General features: G+C 44.3%; 1 protein-coding gene across 3 annotated transcripts in view; it reads right to left on the minus strand.

The window, feature by feature from the left end:
• PNPLA2 (patatin like phospholipase domain containing 2) overlaps positions 1-19457 on the minus strand; it is a 123774-nt gene that overhangs the window by 51124 nt on the left and 53193 nt on the right. For all 3 annotated transcript variants that reach the window (XM_030201260.1, XM_030201261.1, XM_030201262.1), the window contains exons 2-3: positions 17496-17728; positions 9010-9075 (exon numbers count right to left, since the gene is read on the minus strand). In XM_030201260.1, the coding sequence (XP_030057120.1) occupies positions 9010-9075; positions 17496-17728 (299 nt within the window). The remainder of the gene's footprint in view (positions 1-9009; positions 9076-17495; positions 17729-19457) is intronic.

Below are 19457 nucleotides of genomic sequence, written 5' to 3' on the forward strand. Positions count from 1 at the left end.
ACATGTGCAGAGCATGGACAGACCCTCACCTGACACAAAATAAGGGACCACAAAAACCTGCAGTCTAAAACCCAAGAAAGCCAGACTCTAAAAGAACTATAACACTGGTAAATGAGAAACAGAAATGTAGTTTCTCCTGTAGTCTGCAAAACACAAAAATTGAAAAGATGTACATTTCCTAAAGTGGAAACATCCCACTCCTTAAAATGTATTATATAATATTTTTTCTTCTCTGCCTTTGTTGTCTGGGCATCTTATTTTTGTAGTTGGGCTGGTCCCAGTCTCTTTTTCTTGTGTCAGATTTTCACCTAAATTATTTTCCATTTTCCAAATTTATCTTTCCATTTCTTCTCTTTCGTCTTCTTCTTTTCCTTCTCTATACCCATCGGGCACTGATCTTTCTTTTATGTTGTTGGGGGAGGGGGCAGAGGTCACTTTTCTCTGTCTCTATATCCACCCATTCTTATTCTCCCTTTATTTATTTGCATTTGATATACCGCTAAAAGGCCTTCACATAGGCAGCTTAGCAGTTTCCAGTAATCAAATAAGAACAGACATCTAAGCGGAGTACATAACATTTGCAAGGGCAACTTCTTAGTCCTTTTATTTATTTATTTTTTGCATTTGTTCCCCACATTTTCCCACCTATTTGCAGGCTCAATGTGTCTTACATAGTACCATCAAAGGCGTTTGCCCAGTCGGTGGATAACAAATACAAAGTTTTCACCTCTCATCTACCTACCAGCTTTTTCCATCTTCCTCTCATCCCTTCTCCAGCATTCCCTTTGCCCCCTCTGTCTCTCTCCTTCCCTAATCTCCTGACCTCTCAATCTATCACCCACTCCCTAGTCCTCCATTTCCATCCTCTGAGTTACCCTCCCAGACCTCACCTACCCACTGCCTCTCTCTCCTCACTAGCTTCAGTTTTATCCCTATCTCTCCTTCCTTCCCTTGCCTCCAGGCCTATTTCTCACCCTCTGTCCCATTTCCTATTAGCTATTTTTCACCCTCCATCCCTTTTCAATGCTTCGCATCCTCTCTCCAGTCTTCCAGGTCATTAACATGTCTCAACCTTTTCTCACATTTCATCCTCTTTCTATTAACCCCATTCCCCCAATTTCACACTCTCATTCATTCTCCCAACCTATCAACACCTCCTCACTCATACCTACCAAATACCAAATCCCCACTATCCCCTTGAAATTCCCTCTCTATCTCTCTCATCCATAATTCCCTGTTCTGCCCCCCCCCCCCCCCAAACATTCTCCAACTTGGTCATCAAGTCCCAGCCATCTGTTCTGGTCCCCTCCCTGAGTCCCATTCATCTTCTATTCTGTTTCCCCAACCCCACATCCTGTTTATTTTCTGTTTTGCTCCCCCACCTTTGAGTCCTATTCATATTTTCTTCTCTCTAGGGTCTCCTGTCCATTTGACATTTCTTCTCTCCATATTCACCATTATTCCCTCTGTGCCCCTATTTGTGTTCCTGTCTCTGTTTACACCCCCCCCCCAATGTTCAGCATCTACCCTTTATGTCCCAATCCCTCTCCGTGTCCAGTATCACTCCCATGTCCTTGTCCCTTCCTGTGTCCAGCTTCTCCTCTGCCCCCCTCCCTGCAGTCCAACATATCTTTCACTCACCCTCCCTGGGCCCTGTCTCTCTCACTTCTCCCCACCCAGTCTTTCTTTTCTCTCTCCTCCCCCCTGTCCCAGCATCTCCCCCCTCTCTTCCCCACCCCTTCATCTGGTCTCACTTTTCTCTCCACTCCACCCCCTCCAATCCAGCATTTCTCTCCCTGCTTGCCATTCCCGCAGTCGGACACCTCTCTTTCCTTTCCCTTCCTTCCCCAACCCGCAGGTATGGTATCTCTTCCTCTCCCCCTCCTCCCAAGTGGTCTGGTATCTCTCTCCTGTCCCTCAATCCCTCACACCCCTGCACAGTCCACTACGTTTGTTTATGTTTATTGAAGAATTTACTATACCGCTTGGCTTTTCAGGTCATTGCTGTTTACAAATTTGTAAAATTACAAAAACACACACAAACAGAACTTACAATAAAATAGGAAAGAGTCAGACCCAACATTCACACAACAATCAAAACAAACAAAATTTAAATATTAATAGAAACATGAAAAAATAGATGTCAACCTGTGTCACTGTTTTCCTCCCTTCCCCCCTGGAGCCTCCTTCTCCTCCTCCCCCGAAATTCGCTATCTCTCTCCCTTCTCTCCTCCCCAGCAATCCTCCAATGTTACCGCAGGTTAGTCAACAGCATCAATGATCAAGGCAGTCTGCCTCCAGCAAGTCCCAGAAGCCTTCCCTCTGCTATATCCTGCCTACATGAAGAAGGTGCAGCAGAGGGAAGGCTTATGGGACTGGCTGAAGGCAGGCTGCCTCTATCACTAGTGCTACCAGCTGACCCACAGGAAGGTTGGAGGACTGTTGGGGAGGGGGAGGGGGGAATGGAGGGAGAGATGCTGGACTGTGCGGGGACGGGGGGAGGATTGGAAGAGGGACATACACCGGACCCTGCATGGGGGGAGTGTGCCGGACAGGGACCCTGTACTGCTCCTTTCCCCCAAAACTACAAATATGCTGAAACTGGGGTGACAAGCTATTTGGAGGGGGGTGGCACTTGCCTACGGCAGAAAGGCTTCCAGTTATTAGCACCTAGGCATAGTAAGACACATCCAGCTTTCACAGAAAGGCTGCTCAGAACAAGGAATTTGAGGTACCATGGATTGCAAATATTGGCTGATAGCATGCCCTGGCATCGATGACTGCTGCTTCTGGAGGTAGACCATTCCTCTAATGCAGAGGTTTTCAACCCAGTCCTCAGGGCACACCCATACAGTCGGGGTTTTCAGGATATCCCCACTGAATTCAATGGGGATATCCTGAAAATCTCAACTGGCTGGGTGTGCCATGAGGACTGATTTGAAAACCTCTGCTCTAATGTAGGGCTTCCCTAACCTGTATTTTGGACCTTATGACGGGGGGGGGGGGGGGGGGGGGGGGGGTTCTGGGGTGATCCATGTTGTCTATCACAGAAAATAATTTGCATATCTCGGAAATCCAATATATCCAAATATATCTCATACTGTGCATATATTGAAAAGGTGATGCATGTGGGAAAAAAGAACCTGAATTATAGCTACGTCATGCAAGGTTCCACGTTAGGAGTTACGGACCAAGAAAGGGATCTGGGTGTCGTCGTCGATAATACACTGAAACCTTCTGCTCAGTGTGCTGCTGCGGCTAGGAAAGCGAATAGAATGCTGGATATTATTAGGAAAGGTATGGAAAACAGGTGTGAGGATATCATAATGCTGTTGTATCGCTCCATGGTGCGACCGCACCTTGAGTATTGTGTTCAATTCTGGTCGCTGCATCTCAAGAAAGATATAGTAGAATTGGAAAAGGTGCAGCGAAGGGCGACTAAAATGATACGACTTCCCTATGAATAAAGACTAAGGAGGCTAGGGCTTTTCAGCTTGGAGAAGAGATGGCTGAGGGGAGACATGATAGAGGTATATAAAATAATGAGTGGAGTGGAACAGGTGGATGTGAAGCGTCTGTTCACGCTTTCCAAAAATACTAGGACTAGGGGGCATGCGATGAAACTACAGTGTAATAAATTTAAAACAAATTGAAGTTTCCTTCACCCAACGCATAATTAAACTCTGGAATTTGTTGCCGCAGAACGTGGTGAAGGCGGTTAGCTTAGCAGAGTTTAAAAAGGGGTTAGACAGTTTCCTAAAGGACAAGTCCATAAATCACTACTAAATGGACTTGGGAAAAATCCACAATTCCAGGAATAACGTATAGAATGTTTGTACGTTTGGGAAGCTTGCCAGGTGCCCTTGGCCTGGATTGGCCGCTGTCGTGGACAGGATGCTGGGCTCGATGGACCCTTGGTCTTTTCCCAGTTTGGCATTACTTATGTACTTATGTATAGGGTCCCCAGGACAAGTTTGGGAGTTTGGGAAACCATGCTCCAACCCATCAAACCAGGCAACAATGTGCTTGCACTAGGTAGTGCTGTGTTTAATTTAACTGCATTTGCTTTTTTTCCTCCAAATTTTGGCCCTATCCTAGAATGCGGGTGAAGCCCTCCAGCTGTTCTCCGAGAGCTTGGTATATTCACACAAAGCTATAGATACAAACCCCCTTGCTAACCCTCATCTGCTGCCATCTGATCCCAGCTGATGTTTCTGTGTCATTTCATTTTCATCCATTTGATATATCGCTTGCTACAAGGCAATTAAACAATATACAAATGAAAACAGTAATCAACAGGCTCAATACAACAAATAAATACTTAATATGATAAAAATAATTACAAATAAAACCTAAGATTAGTCACACTGGGTCAGACCAGTGGTCCACCTAGCCCAGTATAGTGGCCAATTCAGGTCTTAAGTATCTGATAGAATCCCAAATAGTAGCAAGATTCATGCCACTGACCCAGGAACAAGCAGTGGCTTTCCCCATGTCTATCTCAATAGCAGACAATGGACTACAAATGTAATACTTAGAATTTTAAATTTAGATCTGGCTCTGACTGGCAGTCAATTCAGGTCCTGAAGTACTGGGTCAATATGATCCTACATTTCCTGCCAAGGTGATGATGTGCTGTTTTTGAACAGAACTGATGTCTGTTTGACAAGCTGGATTTGAACCATGCAAATACTATCCCACCAGTACCCATTTCTGCTAGCCTTGTAAGCATGATATTATAATCCAGTGCCAAAGGCTACTGAGAAATCTAGCAACATTAATATCAAGCAGGAATACAAGAACTATCTCCGTTCTATACAAAGGTCAGAAGCCAGACTGACATAAGTCTAGTCTGATACACCCTCACCATTATCTTATACCCAGCCATCCTCAAGTTGGTGAGGCCCCACTTGGAGTATTGTGATCAGTTTTGGAGGCCTTATCTCCTTAAGGATGTAAAAAGACTTGAAGCGGTTCAGAGAAAAGCAGCTAAAATGGTAGGGGGTTTATGTAGCAAGAAGTACAAGGAGAGACTTAGAGGGGCATAATCGAACGGGGCGCCCAAGTTTGTCCTCGGGAAGGGGCGGAGAAAACCTGTACTATCGAAACAAGATGGGCGTCCATCTTTCGTTTCGATAATACGGTCGGGGACGCCCAAATCTTAACATTTAGGTCAACCTTAGAGATGGTCGTCCCCGGTTTTCGCTGATAATGGAAACCGAGGACGCCCATCTCAGAAATGACCAAATCCAAGCCATTTGGTCATGGGAGGAGCCAGCATTCGTAGTGCACTGGTCCCCTTGACATGCCAGGGCACCAACCGGGCACCCTAGGGGGCACTGCAGTGGACTTCACAAATTGCTCCCAGGTGCATAGCTCCCTTACCTTGGGTGCTGAGCCCCCCAAAACCCACTCCCCACAACTGTACAACACTACCACAGCCCTAAGGGATGAAGGGGGGCACCTAGATGTGGGTACAGTGGGTTTGTGGTGGATTTTGAAGGGCTCACATTTACTACCACAAGTGTAACAGGTAGGGGGGGATGGGCCTGGGTCCGCCTGCCTGAAGTGTACTGCAGTACCCACTAAAACTGGGTATGACATTTGAGGCTGGCATAGAGGCTGGCAAAAAATATTTTTAAAGTTGATTTTTTAGGGTGGGAGGGGGTTAGTGATTACTGGGGGAGTAAGGGGAGGTCATCCCCGATTCCCTCTGGTGGTCATCTGGTCAGTTCGGGCACCTTTTTGAGTCTTGGTCGCAAGAAAAAATAGTAAAGTCGGCCAAGTGCTCGTCAGGGACATCCTTCTTTTTTCCATTATCAGCCGAGGATGCCCATGTGTTAAGCACCCCCCAGTCTCGCCTTCGCTATGCTTCCGAGACGCCCCCGGGAACTTTGATTGTCCCTGCGAAGGAAAGCAGTTGAGGACGGCCAAAATCGGCTTTCGATTATGCCGATTTGGGCGACTCTAGGAGAAGGGCGCCCATCTCCCGATTTGTGTCAAAAGATGGGCGCTCTTCTCTTTCAAAAATAAGCCTGTTACTGACCTAGACATGTATATCCTGGAGGAAAGAAGAAACAGGGGTGATATGATACAGACATTCAAATATTTGAAAGGTATTAATCTGCAAACAAACCTTTCCAGAGATGGGAAGGTGGTAGAACCAGAGGGCATGAACTGAGGTTCAAAGAAGGCCAACTCAGGGATAATGAAAGTAAGTATTTTTTCACAGAGAAGGAGGTAGATACCTATAATGCCCTCCCACGGGAGGTGGTAGAGATGAAAATGGTAACGGAATTCAAAAATGAATGGGACATAGGAATCCTGTTTAGAAGGATCGGATCCAAAGAAGCTTAGCGGAGATTAGGTAGGAAAGCCGGTGCTGGGCAGACTTCTACAGTCTGTGCCCTGACTGAGGCTGAATAGATTTGGATAGGCTGGAGTGAAGTTATTCAGGGGCTTTGACAACACCTTTAGAAATTTTGGAATGGGGCCAGTGCTGGGCAGACTTCTACTATCTGTGCCCTAAAAATGGATAAATCAAGATCAGGTATACATATGATGCATCACTTCACACCATATGTAATGAGCTTATCTTAGTGGGTAGACTGGATAGACCATACAGTCTTTATTTGCTGTTGTCTACTATGTTACTATGTTACTATGATACTGTTTGCCAACAGAAATACAATTACTTGAAAACATTAATGTTGGCAAAGAGCCACTAAAGATCCTGAAGTTGTCAGACACTCGCTGGTTGTCCATAGCTTGTTTTCAGCATGTCCTTGAACAATATGACAAAGCTTCACTTCCAGATTGTCAAGGATGAGGCACGCAACTACACTGCTGAGCTGCTGCATCAGATGTTCAGCACACTTGAAAACAAGCTGTACTTGTTATTTTTGATGTCCATACTACAGGAACTCAACTGAGTTAACAAGCTATTCGAGTGAGATAAAGCAAGCCCTGTCCAGCTGATCACTGAACTAATAACATTGTATTGCAACATACTGCAGAGAATTGTGTGGCCAACCACTTTCACATTGTGAAGAATGACTCTGGCGTACAATTTGGAAGACAAGTCTAAACATCTACCATTGGCAGCTATTAACTTTGGGATCAAATTGCAGTTGTTGTTACACAAGGCTCGAATTGCATGCACGTCTGCAGAACAAATAAACAGCGCTGTTGGGATTACCTATTTGAACTTCTGAAGGAAATTCATCAGAAGCTACCGGGAAATGTACAGCAGCTAGAGTCCCTGGCAGATCTATCTCCATCTGTTGTCCTTGGAGCCCAGAAACTTCTATTGTCAAAGTTAACATTTTTACCTCTGTATAAGCGGAATCTTGGAGATCTGGAGCAACAGTGGATGTGAATCAGCGACGTCGAGCAGGTTTGGGTGACTGTAGCAAACCACACAGATGCTTCAGGAGATCATGATTTCCTTCAGCTGGAGCATTTTGCACTATGTATGTTGGACTGAAAGGAGCCTGATAGGAGCACCGTTGTGAATGCGTGTCGGGGAATAAAACTAAAGATAGCACCAATACCAGCGCTTCCCCCCAACAATACTCAGCACTGGGCTATTCCCAGATACTGGCACTGAATATCTGGAGACTGAGCAGCCACTAGCACTTATTTTTATATTGTTGAAACTTGAAATAATTAAATACAATTGGAAAAAGACTGAAAACTGAAGCTTTCTGGGTGGGCAGAGAAGATGTACACCCCTCTGTAGTAGTGGAGCATCCTGTGATATATAACTTAGGGTCAGACTATGTTTCGCTTATATTTCTAGGTTGTACCAGTTGCAGCTTTCACTGCCCAAACAGAATCTTGCATTAGTTACACTGATTGGATGACAGACTATTGTAATTGGTTTCATTTGGGCTTATAGCAGCCAAGTTAGCTAAAGGAAAGGGAAAGGGAATGGGACTTGAAATATCGCCTTTCTGTGGTTACAATCAAAGCGGTTTCCATATTATATACAGGTACTTATTTTGTACCTGGGGTTAAGTGACTTGCCCAGAGTCACAAGGAGCTGCAGTGCGAATCAAACCCAGTTCTCCAGTTCCCCAGTACCTTGATCATATGTCTGCAACTTTAAGAGGATCGCACTGGCTGCCAATTCAAGCCTGTTTGTCAGTTTAATATTCCTGTGCTTATTTTTGAGGTGCTGAAGAGTGACTTTCCTAAGTATTTGTGGGACTGTCTTATAATGCTTGTCCTGAAGCAAGTCTTGCATTTGCCCCAGTTTACTAGGCTATCTCTCCTCTCAGGCATTCTCAGCATAGGCCCTAAAACTTTGAAATTTGTTCCCAAAGGAACTGAGAAGCATAAAGTTTATATTGTCTTTTCAAAAATCATTAGAATCTGTTTTTGTTTTCCATAGTGCTTTTCTTAAAATGATCTGGAACTATGAGAGGGGCATTGAATTAGAAATATGACTGTTCTTTTATTGTTTTATATTGAGATATACATTATTGATGTAAAAATGTATGTGTGTAAGATGCTGTGAACGTCTGGGACTGTGGTGTCTCTCTAAACGGAAATAAATAATATCCTCTCCACCCTGCTGCCACCGCTGATAACTTCCATTTCTTCCTAGCCTAACCCAGACCCACCCTCACTGCTCTGCCCATACCTATTTTTTTTGCTATGTTTGATTATTTATTGTATTTGAATATTGTATTGTTTTCCACTGTGATCAACCCTTTTGGACCAGCTCAAAATAAAAGATATAAATAAATACAAAGAAATTGAATTAATTGTTACCCCCTCTCACTCTCCACATTCACACTGCTCAAAGCACATAAGACCCTAATCAGTGACTCATTACCTTAAAGAGTAGCTGCTAATGGATGGTACCAAAAGCACATTCAACAAAGTTGCACCAAGAAGGCAACTGGAGATGATTCCCTGGATTAGCACAAAGCATTTGAATGTACAGTAGTAGAACTACCAAAGGTTGCAAAGTTGATGTATCAGCAAGAGAAAGGCACTTACCACTCCCTGCAGGCATGGGGGAATCAGGCCGCAATATACTGGGATGAAGGTACTGCATACACAGGCCTACAACACAGACAGAAAACAGGAGAGTCAGGAAGGACTGAGGGTACACCACTGTCCCGCCCCCTTCCTATATCCTGTGTGATCTCTCTTTCTCTCTCCTACCAGTCCCTGTGTGATCTTTTCGCCCAAGACCTGTGTTAAGACACTTTAAAAGAGGCTCATTTTCAAAGCACTTAGCCTCCCAAAGTTCCATAGAAACCTATGGAACTTAGCCTCCCAAAGTGCTTTGAAAATATGCCTCTTTGGGGCCCAGGGAAGAAACTAAGAAGGGATCCTCCTGAACCTCTCCTCCCTGCCCTCCCTCTCCTCCAATCTCCCTATTCACCATTACTAACGTATATTAAACTTTACATGACTTCTTCACAGACAAAGCACAGTCAGACTTCCACCAAATACAGAACAAAGTATCACAAATTAGAAATAGAAATAAGAAGACCAAAACTGAACTGGGAACCCCAAGAAATTAAACTTGGCAAGTACTGCAATGCTGCAGAAATAAAAACAGAAATGCATTTCCTTTTGTACTGAACATAATACAAAGATATATGCGATGCACAAATCCCAAAGCTCACAAAATAAAATTTTCCTTACAGTGGACAATGACAAAACTGTGAACCAAACAAGACCAGTGTACATAGCTAGGTTAGATATAAACTTAAATATAAATTGTTGTGTGAGTGAAAGGAACCCTAAGCCATCACCCTAGCCCCTGAAAACATTTCAGTTACAAAACATTCTAAAAGAAGGAGAAACTCTTTTGCTGAAGATTAGAACAGCTTTGGTCATATTGAACCTGCATTTGAATACACTGGTCAGCGCTGGCTCAAGCACAAGTGACTCATTTCTTTTACATTATTATGAAGACACTTGCCCCTAGATTCTATATATGGTGTGATCCCGAGATGCACATGCAACTTAACTGGCTGAGCCATTAACAAGCAATAATTGGCCGCTAACAACCAACTATTGCCATTAATTGGCAGCAATTAGAACTTGGCGTATGCATCTAGCTCAGCGCTATTCTATAATGCTCGATGCCCAAATCCCTTAGCGCGCAACTCAAAAGGGAGTGTGGCCTTGGGATGGGCATAGGCGTGTCACAAGCATTCCAATAAGTTGTGCGCACTGTTACATAATAATGAATCAGTTCACCCAACTTGAGTGCAGCATTTACACCAGGTTTCAGCAGAAACCTGGCGCTCAAAGTTAGGGCGTGGGAATTGGGGCAAAGTGTGATTCTCCAAAGGGAATGTGTTTGATTAGTAAGCTGCATCCTCTCACCTCTCAATGTGATTTTCAACAAGTTTTGCAGAGTTTAATTTTGTCAGGGTTGGACTACTGTAGTGTTTATGCTGGCCTACCTGCTGTGAATGTGCAAGCTTTACATGTTGTGATGAATTCAACTGTTCGTTTGTTATTTAGTTTATCTAAATACGATCACATTGCCCTTTTTCTTCAGCAGTTGCGATGGCTATCCATGCAGGACAGGATAAAATTTCGACTTTTGCTGTTGGTTCATCAATGTGTATATTGTGAATCATCTCACTATCTGATGGACAGTCTTTGTTGGTATCATCTGAAGTGGGCGCTTCATTCTGAGTGCTCTTGCTTTTTAGAGGTGCCTGACTTTCGACTCGTTTTGAGATCACTACAAGATCACAGAATGGTTGTTCTTCCTTTATCTAAAGCACATTGGGAATTTACATGGAAGAGAGCTTTTTTTTTTTTTTAGCTTGCCCCTTCTTTATGGAATGGTAGAGGAAAGCATTAAGAAATTTCAAGTATTTTTGAAAACTTTTTATTTTCAATCAGCATTTGATAATTGGTGGTTACTAGCAAGGTATTAATATTGATACATTAATTTATTATTTTCTATTGGTATGGTTGTTTTGGTGTGTATGTTTGAGGTCTTTTCTGCATTTTTTATGGAGTTCTTTTCATGATGAAAATTTTATGAGTCCATGAGTTTTTATTGAATTTTGCAATTTTGAAACATTACAATCAAATTATCAGAAATCCTGACAACATATGTAACATAAATTTTAGTATATTGTACACCTCTTAGAAACTGTATGCGGCAATGGTGGTATATACAATTTTAAATAAACATAAACATATACAGTATACCTCACCCCTCAACTTTTCTTCCTACAAATAAGCATTTAGACATCAGGGTCAAGACCTTAAACTTACATCTCAACAGCACTGGTAAAGAGTGCAAACACGCCAAAGCAGGCATCACATGATCACACAACCTCAGCCCCTTTATAATACATACAAAATATGACTGCCCATATAACTGATACATCTGTTTCTTTTGGGTCCCTATCAGTAAAGCATTAGTATAATTCACTCATCCCAAAATGACCACCTGTAATAAGTACTGTATATGTAAATGTTTTGATATAATATATGAATGCAGGTTAACAATGACATACAGATTAAAAAATGAATTTTAATTTAATCTGATTACTTATTGTTCACATAACCATGGTAAGTTCAAGGTGGATTTCAGATATCAACTGCAATACACAAACTATCATACATAAATAAATCTAAACCAATAGCCAGTAACATGGCACTTAAAAAGCCTACATCTTTAATTAATACAGAACAAATTAAGCCATAATAAAATGAAATACATAAACCATAGATTAGGACACTATCTAATAAATCAATATAAAATATACTCCCACCAACCTACTCTCTAACTGGTTCTGGAAAATAACAAAGTTATTGCACCTCGAATATGCTAGCTACAAAAAAGTGAATTCTTACTACAGGAATTTCTGAAAACACCATTCCCCCGACATTCAAAAGCATTTAATCATCCAGGACCAGCACCTGGCTGGTTAAATGCACCATAACTGGCTATCTACGAGTATTCAGCAGACATGGCCAGCCATGACCCACTGAAAATTTGCAGTGAGCAGCTAGCTGGTTATCAGGTACCGCATACAGTTCAAGCTTCTCCTACTAACCTACAAATGCACTCGATCTGCAGCCCCTCCTTACCTCTCTACCCTCATCTCCCCTTATGTTCCTACCCGTAACCTCTGCTCTCAAGACAAATCCCTCCTTTCAGTATCCTTCTCCACCACCGCCAACTCCAGGCTCCGCCCTTTCTGCCTCGCCTCACCCCATTCTTGGAATAAACTCCCTGAGCCCATATGCCAGGCCCCCTCCCTGCCCATCTTCAAATCCTTGCTCAAAGCCCACCTCTTCAATGTCGCCTTCAGCACCTAACCACTATACCTCTATTCAAAAAATCTAGACTGCCCCAACTTGACATTTCGTCCTTTAGATTGTAAGCTCCTTTGAGCAGGGACTGTCCTTTTTTGTTAAACTGTACAGCGCTGCGTAACCCTAGTAGCGCTCTAGAAATGTTAAGTAGTAGTAGTAGTATACTGGGTGACATAACTGGCTATCCATCAATTTTCAGTGCAAGTTTGGCAACCATATTTAGCCGCATGAATACCAGGCCTCTCTCTGACTGCTTCAAACTTAACCAGCCAATGCCAAATATTGGTTTGGCCGGTGAAGTTTGAACTGGACAAAAATAAACCGGATATTCAATGCCGGTTACTAGAAACCAGGGGCGTATCTGAACTGCGGCGGTAGGGGGGGCCAGGGCCAGAGTGAGGAGGCACATTATAGCCCCCCCTCCGCCACCGCCGCCATTGCCGATCCCCCTCCCCCCAGCCGCTGCACATTATAGCCCCCCCGCCGCCGCCATTGCCGATACCCCTCCCCCCAAGCCGCTGCCATTGCCAATCTCCCCCCCCGCCGTTGCTGTCGCCTACCTTCGCTGGCGGGGGACCCCAACCCCCGCCAGCCGAGGTCCGCGTCCTCCTGCCGCTGTCGGTAAAAGAATTCCGTCAGCTGGCAGGGGACCCCCAACCCCCGCCAGCCAAGCCGAGGTCCTTTCATTTCTTCCACTAAAGCTGGCGCCGAAAGTTTCTTCTGAGTCTGACATCGCTGCACGTTGTACGTGCAGGACGTCAGACTCAGAAACAGAATGAAATCTGCGGGGGCCCAGGCCCCTGAGGCCCCACACAGATATGCCCCTGCTAGAAACAGCCCAGCATTGAAGATCCAGGCTGAGCGCTGACTACATGAGTTAGCCAGGCTAACTCCTGTGATCTGAATATCGGGTCCTGTGTTTTCAAAAAACATCTAATCTGCAAATAATTATACATAATTCTGTTCATTCCAAAAGGGCCTCTACCCCCCCCCCCCCCCCCCCCCCCCGATAGCCATCATTTAACTTCCTACTTCCTTCTCCATATTGCTGCAGTTCCTACCTCCAGTTGATGCTGATGTTGACACTGACAAAGAAAGCCATGCGCTGGGCGGGTGCAGGGCATTGAGGATCTGTGCATGTTCAAGGCCTACCGGCTCCCAACCTTTTCGAGACTAAGCTCCTACCATGCAGCCTCAGGGTGCCTAAATGGAAGTGCCCAATTATAGATTTGCATCCATAGTGCCTGATTTGTTGAGCCATTTTCCTATACACACACAGAATGGGAGGAAGGCTTTAGGAAGGACCTTACCATTTTGTCAGGGAACATCAAGACCCTATGAATTAATGGCTGCAAACAATTTCATTATAATAAGTATATAGCTCAGTATAAATAAATGTGTCAGGAACTAATGTCTGCTTCTGTTTCCAGTGTCTTATTTTGTTCTGGCTGACAGCTTCCTCCTCCTTTGGGCTTCTGGCTCAATCGGAACTGGTCTCTGGAGGATTACGGCACCATAAGGCTTCATGCACAGCTGCTGGGGGAGGTGACATTCTTTTTTCATCTCTTCTCAACTCAGCCAGCCCAGTCAGATTCAGAGAACTTTACAGGCATATGATGCCAAAGTAATACAATAGAAAAAAATGTAACATAGAAACAGAAAAATGTAGGCAGATAAAGACCATATGGCATATCCAGTCTGACCATCCATGCTATCTACTCTCCCTATCACTCCATTAGAGATCCTATGTACTTGTCCCAAGCTCTCTTGAATTCAGATACTGTTTTTGTCTCTACCACTTCCACTGGGAGGCAGATCCACAAATTCATCACCCTTTCTGTGAAGAAGTATTTCCTTAGGTTACTTTTGAGTCTGTCCCCTTTCACCTTCATCGTATGCCCCTCATTCCAGAGCTTCCTTTCAATTGAAAAAGACTTGCCTCCTGTTCATTTATGAGAGGAAGGTATTTAAATGTCTCTATCATATCTCCCCTCTCCCGCCTTTCTGCCAAAGTATACATATTGAGGTATTTAAGTCTGTCCCCATATGTTTTATGATGAATACCACTGACCTTTTTAGTAGCCACCCTCTGGACCGACTCTATCCTGTTTATATCTTTTTGAAGGTGTAATCTCCAGAATTGTACACAATATTCTAAATCAGAGTCTCACCAGTCTTAAACAAGGGGCATCATCAACTCCTTTTTCGTACTGAGCATTCCTCTCCCTATGCACCCAAGCATCCTTCTAGCTTTCACCATCGCCTTTCGACCTGTTTGGCCACCTTAACATCATTACATAGGACCACACCCAAGTCCCACTCCTCTTCCATGCACAAAGTACTTCACCCATGAATTGCACCATTCCCTTGGGGGTTTTGCAGCCCAAATGCATGACCCTGCATATTTTAGCACTAAATCTAAGCTGCCAAATTCCAGACCATTCATCTAGCTTCGTTAAGTCCTTCCTATGTCATCCACACCATCAGGAGTGTCTACCCTATTGCAAATTTTGGTATCAGTGGGAAGGCAACACTGAAAGATCTTGTTGGGGGTAAAATAGCATGGGCAAGACACACAAGTTACATACATAAATTATAGAAAATTATAGAAAATTGCTGCTATATGCATAGCTGACTATCCAGCTTATTTTCGAAAGTGAAAGACGCCCATATTTCGACCCGAATCGGGAGATGGGCGTCTTTCTCCCGTGGGTGCCCAAATCGGTATAATTGAAAGCCGATTTTGGGCGTGTCCAACTGCAATCTGTCGCAGAAACGGACAAAGTTGATGGGGGCGTGTCGGAGGTGTGGTGAAGGCGGGACTGAGGCGTGTTTATCGGCCGAGGAGAGATGGGTGCGCTCGGCCAATAATGGAAAAAAGAAAGGCGTTTTTAGCACGAATTTAGGTCACTTTTTCTGGACCCTTTTTTTTCATGAATGTCCCAAAAAAGTACCCTAAATGACCAGATGACCACCAGAGGGAATCAGGGATGACCTCCCCTGACTCCCCCAGTGGTCACTAACCCCTCCCACCAAAATAAATGACCTTTAAAAACTTTTTTTTCCAGCCTGTATGCCAGCCTCAAATGTCATACCCAGCTCCATCACAGCAGTATGTAGGTCCCTGAAGCAGTTGTTAGTGGGTGCAGTGGACTTCAGCCAGGTGGACCCAGGCCCATCCCCCCCTTTTACACTTATGCTGGTAAATGGGAGCGCTCCAAACCGGCCCCAAAACCCACTGTACCCATATCTAGGTGCCCCCTTCAGCCATAAGAGCTATGGTAATGGTGTAGAGTTGTGGACAGTGGGTTTTGGGGGGGATTTGGGGAGCTCAGCACCTAAGGGAAGGGAGCTATGGACTAGGGTGCCCGGTTGATGTCCTGGTATGTGAGGGGGACCAGTGCACTACGAATCCTGGCCCCTCACATGACCAAATGCCTTGGATTTGTTCATTTTTGAGCGGGGCGCCTTAGGTTTCCATTATCGCTGAAAAACGATATTGGCCAGCTCAAATCCGCACAAATCCAATAAATTTGCCCGGCACAAACCGTATTATCGAAAAAAAAGATGGACGCCCATTCTCGGAACGTACCCGTTCTCGGAGATAGACATCCATGGAGATGGGCGTTCGCGTTCGATTATGCCCCTCCACGTGCATTACCTTATACAAACATAAAACTACAAGTACATGGATGCAGTGGGCAAAACCAGGAATTAATTAGCCTCTCTGGTACCTGGATATCCTTTGATAATTTTTTTCTGAATCTCCTTGTGCAAGGAGTTCCCCAGAGATAAAATATGAGAGGAAATAATTAATAAAACAGAACTCTAATATTTGCTGCTCACAGCATACAAAACAATCACTTCTACATGAAATTATCAGGGCTGGCCCTGATGTTCACCCCAAGTGGGTTTGATGTATGGCTGACTGATCCTGCATTCCACGGAGAACCCCTGACACAGGTAAGTAACCAAACTTCCCTTAGCTGCTTAGGGCTGGGGAGGGCATGGTGACACCTGGGGATGAGGTGTTTCAGTTATCATGTACTAGCTGGATCTAGCCTGTCATGATCTTACCGAAATGACATCCCTGATTGGCCATGTCAGGGATTGGGCCGGTGTCTGGGGCGGATGATGTCAGATGCTGGACCCAATTTAAGACCACCCCTGCTTATAGTGGATGCTCTGGTGTCAATCCCCTCAGCTGAGTTTGCCTTCACTGATTTTCCCTTTGTGCTTTCAGCACAGCATGCTCCGTTTCTCTCTGTGTGGGTTTGCCTTAACCCTTTACTTACTGAATCTGCTGTTTGGATCTGTGAGAGCTTAATTTCTCTGATCTTTCCTTTGTCTGTGCTTTCAAGCACAGTGTGTGCCTTTAACCCTTTACTTACTGAATCTGGTATGTGGATCTGTGAGAGCTTGCTTTCTCTGATCTTTCATTTCTCTGTGCTTTCAAGCACAGTGTGTGCTGTCTCTCTGTGTGGGTTTGCCTTTAACCCTTCATTTGCTGCTTCTACTATTTGAGTCTGTGTGTACTGGCCTTTATTGACCTTTCATTTGTGTGTGTGTTCAGCGCAGCATGTGCTGCTTGGCTGCTGCAAGTTCTTCTTCAGCCTAGTATTTTTTTAGGGGACCTTGTTCTGTTCCTTTCTCCTTTCTTCCTTGTTGTTTGGGTTCCAGTTTGGTCTTTCAGCCTGTGCGCTTCGATTCTGTTACGTGTGGGTTCCAGTTCAGCCTTGCGGCCCATACGAGTGTTCAACCTTCCATTCCTTGTTGTGCTCTCTAGTCTCCCTGGGCGTGCTGGGCCTCATAGCCTTTTGGTCTCTTTTGCTAGCATGGGCTCAGTCTGACTTAGGCCTTGGCCTAGGCCCATGGGCTCACTACCATACATAACTGCAGGGTTCCATAAGGAGCCCCACTGATGCATGGTACCTGGTCAAGGACTGCTGTTGTAGTGACTAGTCTCAGTGAGCTGAGGTGGGATATAAAATAGAGGAAAAGACACTAGGTAGTTGTAAATATCATCTCTCAGTACCACGGCTGGAGGCCAGATCAAAATAATAATAAAACAAAAGTATCATGTAGATGACTCATTAGTAATGCAAATCCCTATCTCCTTAACTGGACCCCCTGTTGATCAGTAAGAACAAGCACTGCCAGTATATATGACACTTCACCTGTATGAGCTCCTCTTTGGTGTTGAACTGGGAGAGCAGCACATTTTCACCATCCGAGACACGAGTCAACGAGATACCCAGCCGCCCTGTAGCCAGCTCATGTGAATTGCTGGGCAATGTCTTGGAGAGGCAGCTGCGGATGATCTTCACCAGGTTGAATGAGGGGTGCAGTGGTCCCAGGAACCGCTTGCGGGCTTCCTTTGACACCTCTATGATGTTAGCACCAGCATCACCTGCAACAATAGAAGAAGCCAGACAGCAATGTGAGTCAGTAATCAGAGCTATCTCTGCAGAGGGCTGGGTAAATATCATAATAAATACGACTCTCTAATATTATATTTAGATTTTCAGTTATGTATGGCCATGAATGGCTGAAGCACTTCCTCAAAGAGCTTCCAGTAACCTAATGGACAGGCACACTTATCTTGAGAGAACTGTGGTTGTCATGTTACGCCATTTGGAAGTCAACAAACAAATTGTACATTATACCTTGTTTCATAACCCTTATTATATGATCTCCTGAGGGAAGAGATTCAGGCTGTAAGGCAGGAAACATCACATCCCAGAAACTGGTACAATATCAAAGTAGCCAAGACCAGGCCTGGTCACACACTTTTACCTAGCATTCTTTTCTCTTCCCTGATTTGGCTGAGTATCTGGTCTTCAGTGGGTTTGATTGATTTGTTCTATTCAATGGTGTTTTTATGTTTTTGTGACTTGTTTGTTATTTTTAGCATTGGATTTGTATATTTTATGTTTTGTATTAAAGAATTGTAACTTGATGTTTTATGTTTTTGAATTGTAATTCACCCTGTATGCCTTACTAGACAAAAGAGCAGATGATAAATATTTTAAATACATTTTAATGTAATTTAATTCTTATGTTAATTAATGCTCACTAAATTCTGCTTCATGAAGGTCATCACCTTGTAGAGCTCATCACATTGGTAGGGAAACTAGTAATTTTTCTATGAAGAACAATAGCTCTGTTCAGTGTATTCTTAACCTGTTTTGAGTCCCTAGAGCTAAAAGATACCTATGAAGCTGAGGAGATGGGGGTAGTAATCTGAAACACCAAGCAGATGTGAGAGGCCTAGACCCCAACAACCCATTGCTGTAACAGCCTCTGACTCGTATGCTTCTCAGTTTCTCGCTTTAATATCCTCTTTCAATCTTCAACTGTGCTCCACTACCCCTACTCACCAGAATGGCCACTGTTTTGATCTTATATTCTTCTCCAACTGCTCACTCTCCAGTTTCTGAACCCTCACCATCATCTGATAACTTTCACACTTAAACAGCCTTCCCCACCCCCCCCCCACCCCCCCAGTCCCGTCCAATCTCCACCAATACATTTAGGAATCTTCAGGCTATTGACTCTTCTACGCTGTCCTTTAGTGTTTCAAACCTCTTGTCAACCACTATGTTATCCAAGTCTGTCAATGAGGCTGTCTCTTCCTATAATACTATTCTCTCCTCTGCTCTGGATACTTCGCTCCTCCCATTCCCCGTTCTGTGAGGTGTACCAAACCCCAGCCTTGGCTGACCTCTAGAATCCTCTACCTACGTTCCTGCGCCCGATCTGCCAAACACCTTTGGCTGAAATCCCGTGCCCATGCTGACTTCATACATTTCAAATTCTTGCTGACCTCCTTCCAGTCTGCTATTTCACTTGCCAAACAGGACTACTATATCCAAACCCTTGGCGTTTCTTTGCCACACTGAACTCTCTCCTCAAAGTACCTTTACCTCCAACTCCCCCTTCACTTTCTCCCCAGACTCTGGCTGAGTACTTTCATGATAAGGTTCACAAGATTAAAACCTTGAATGCTCAACCAAGTCATCTCCAACTTTTCTTCCCTTAGTCCATTCCTACTTCAAACCCTGCCTCCATAGGCGGTCGGTTGCCCAACTGTTTGGAGAGGCTAAAGGGGGCGGGGTTAGGGGTAGGGCCAGGGGTGG

Source organism: Microcaecilia unicolor, chromosome 4, assembly GCF_901765095.1.
Source record: "Microcaecilia unicolor chromosome 4, aMicUni1.1, whole genome shotgun sequence".
NCBI classification, from domain to species: Eukaryota; Metazoa; Chordata; class Amphibia; order Gymnophiona; family Siphonopidae; genus Microcaecilia; species Microcaecilia unicolor.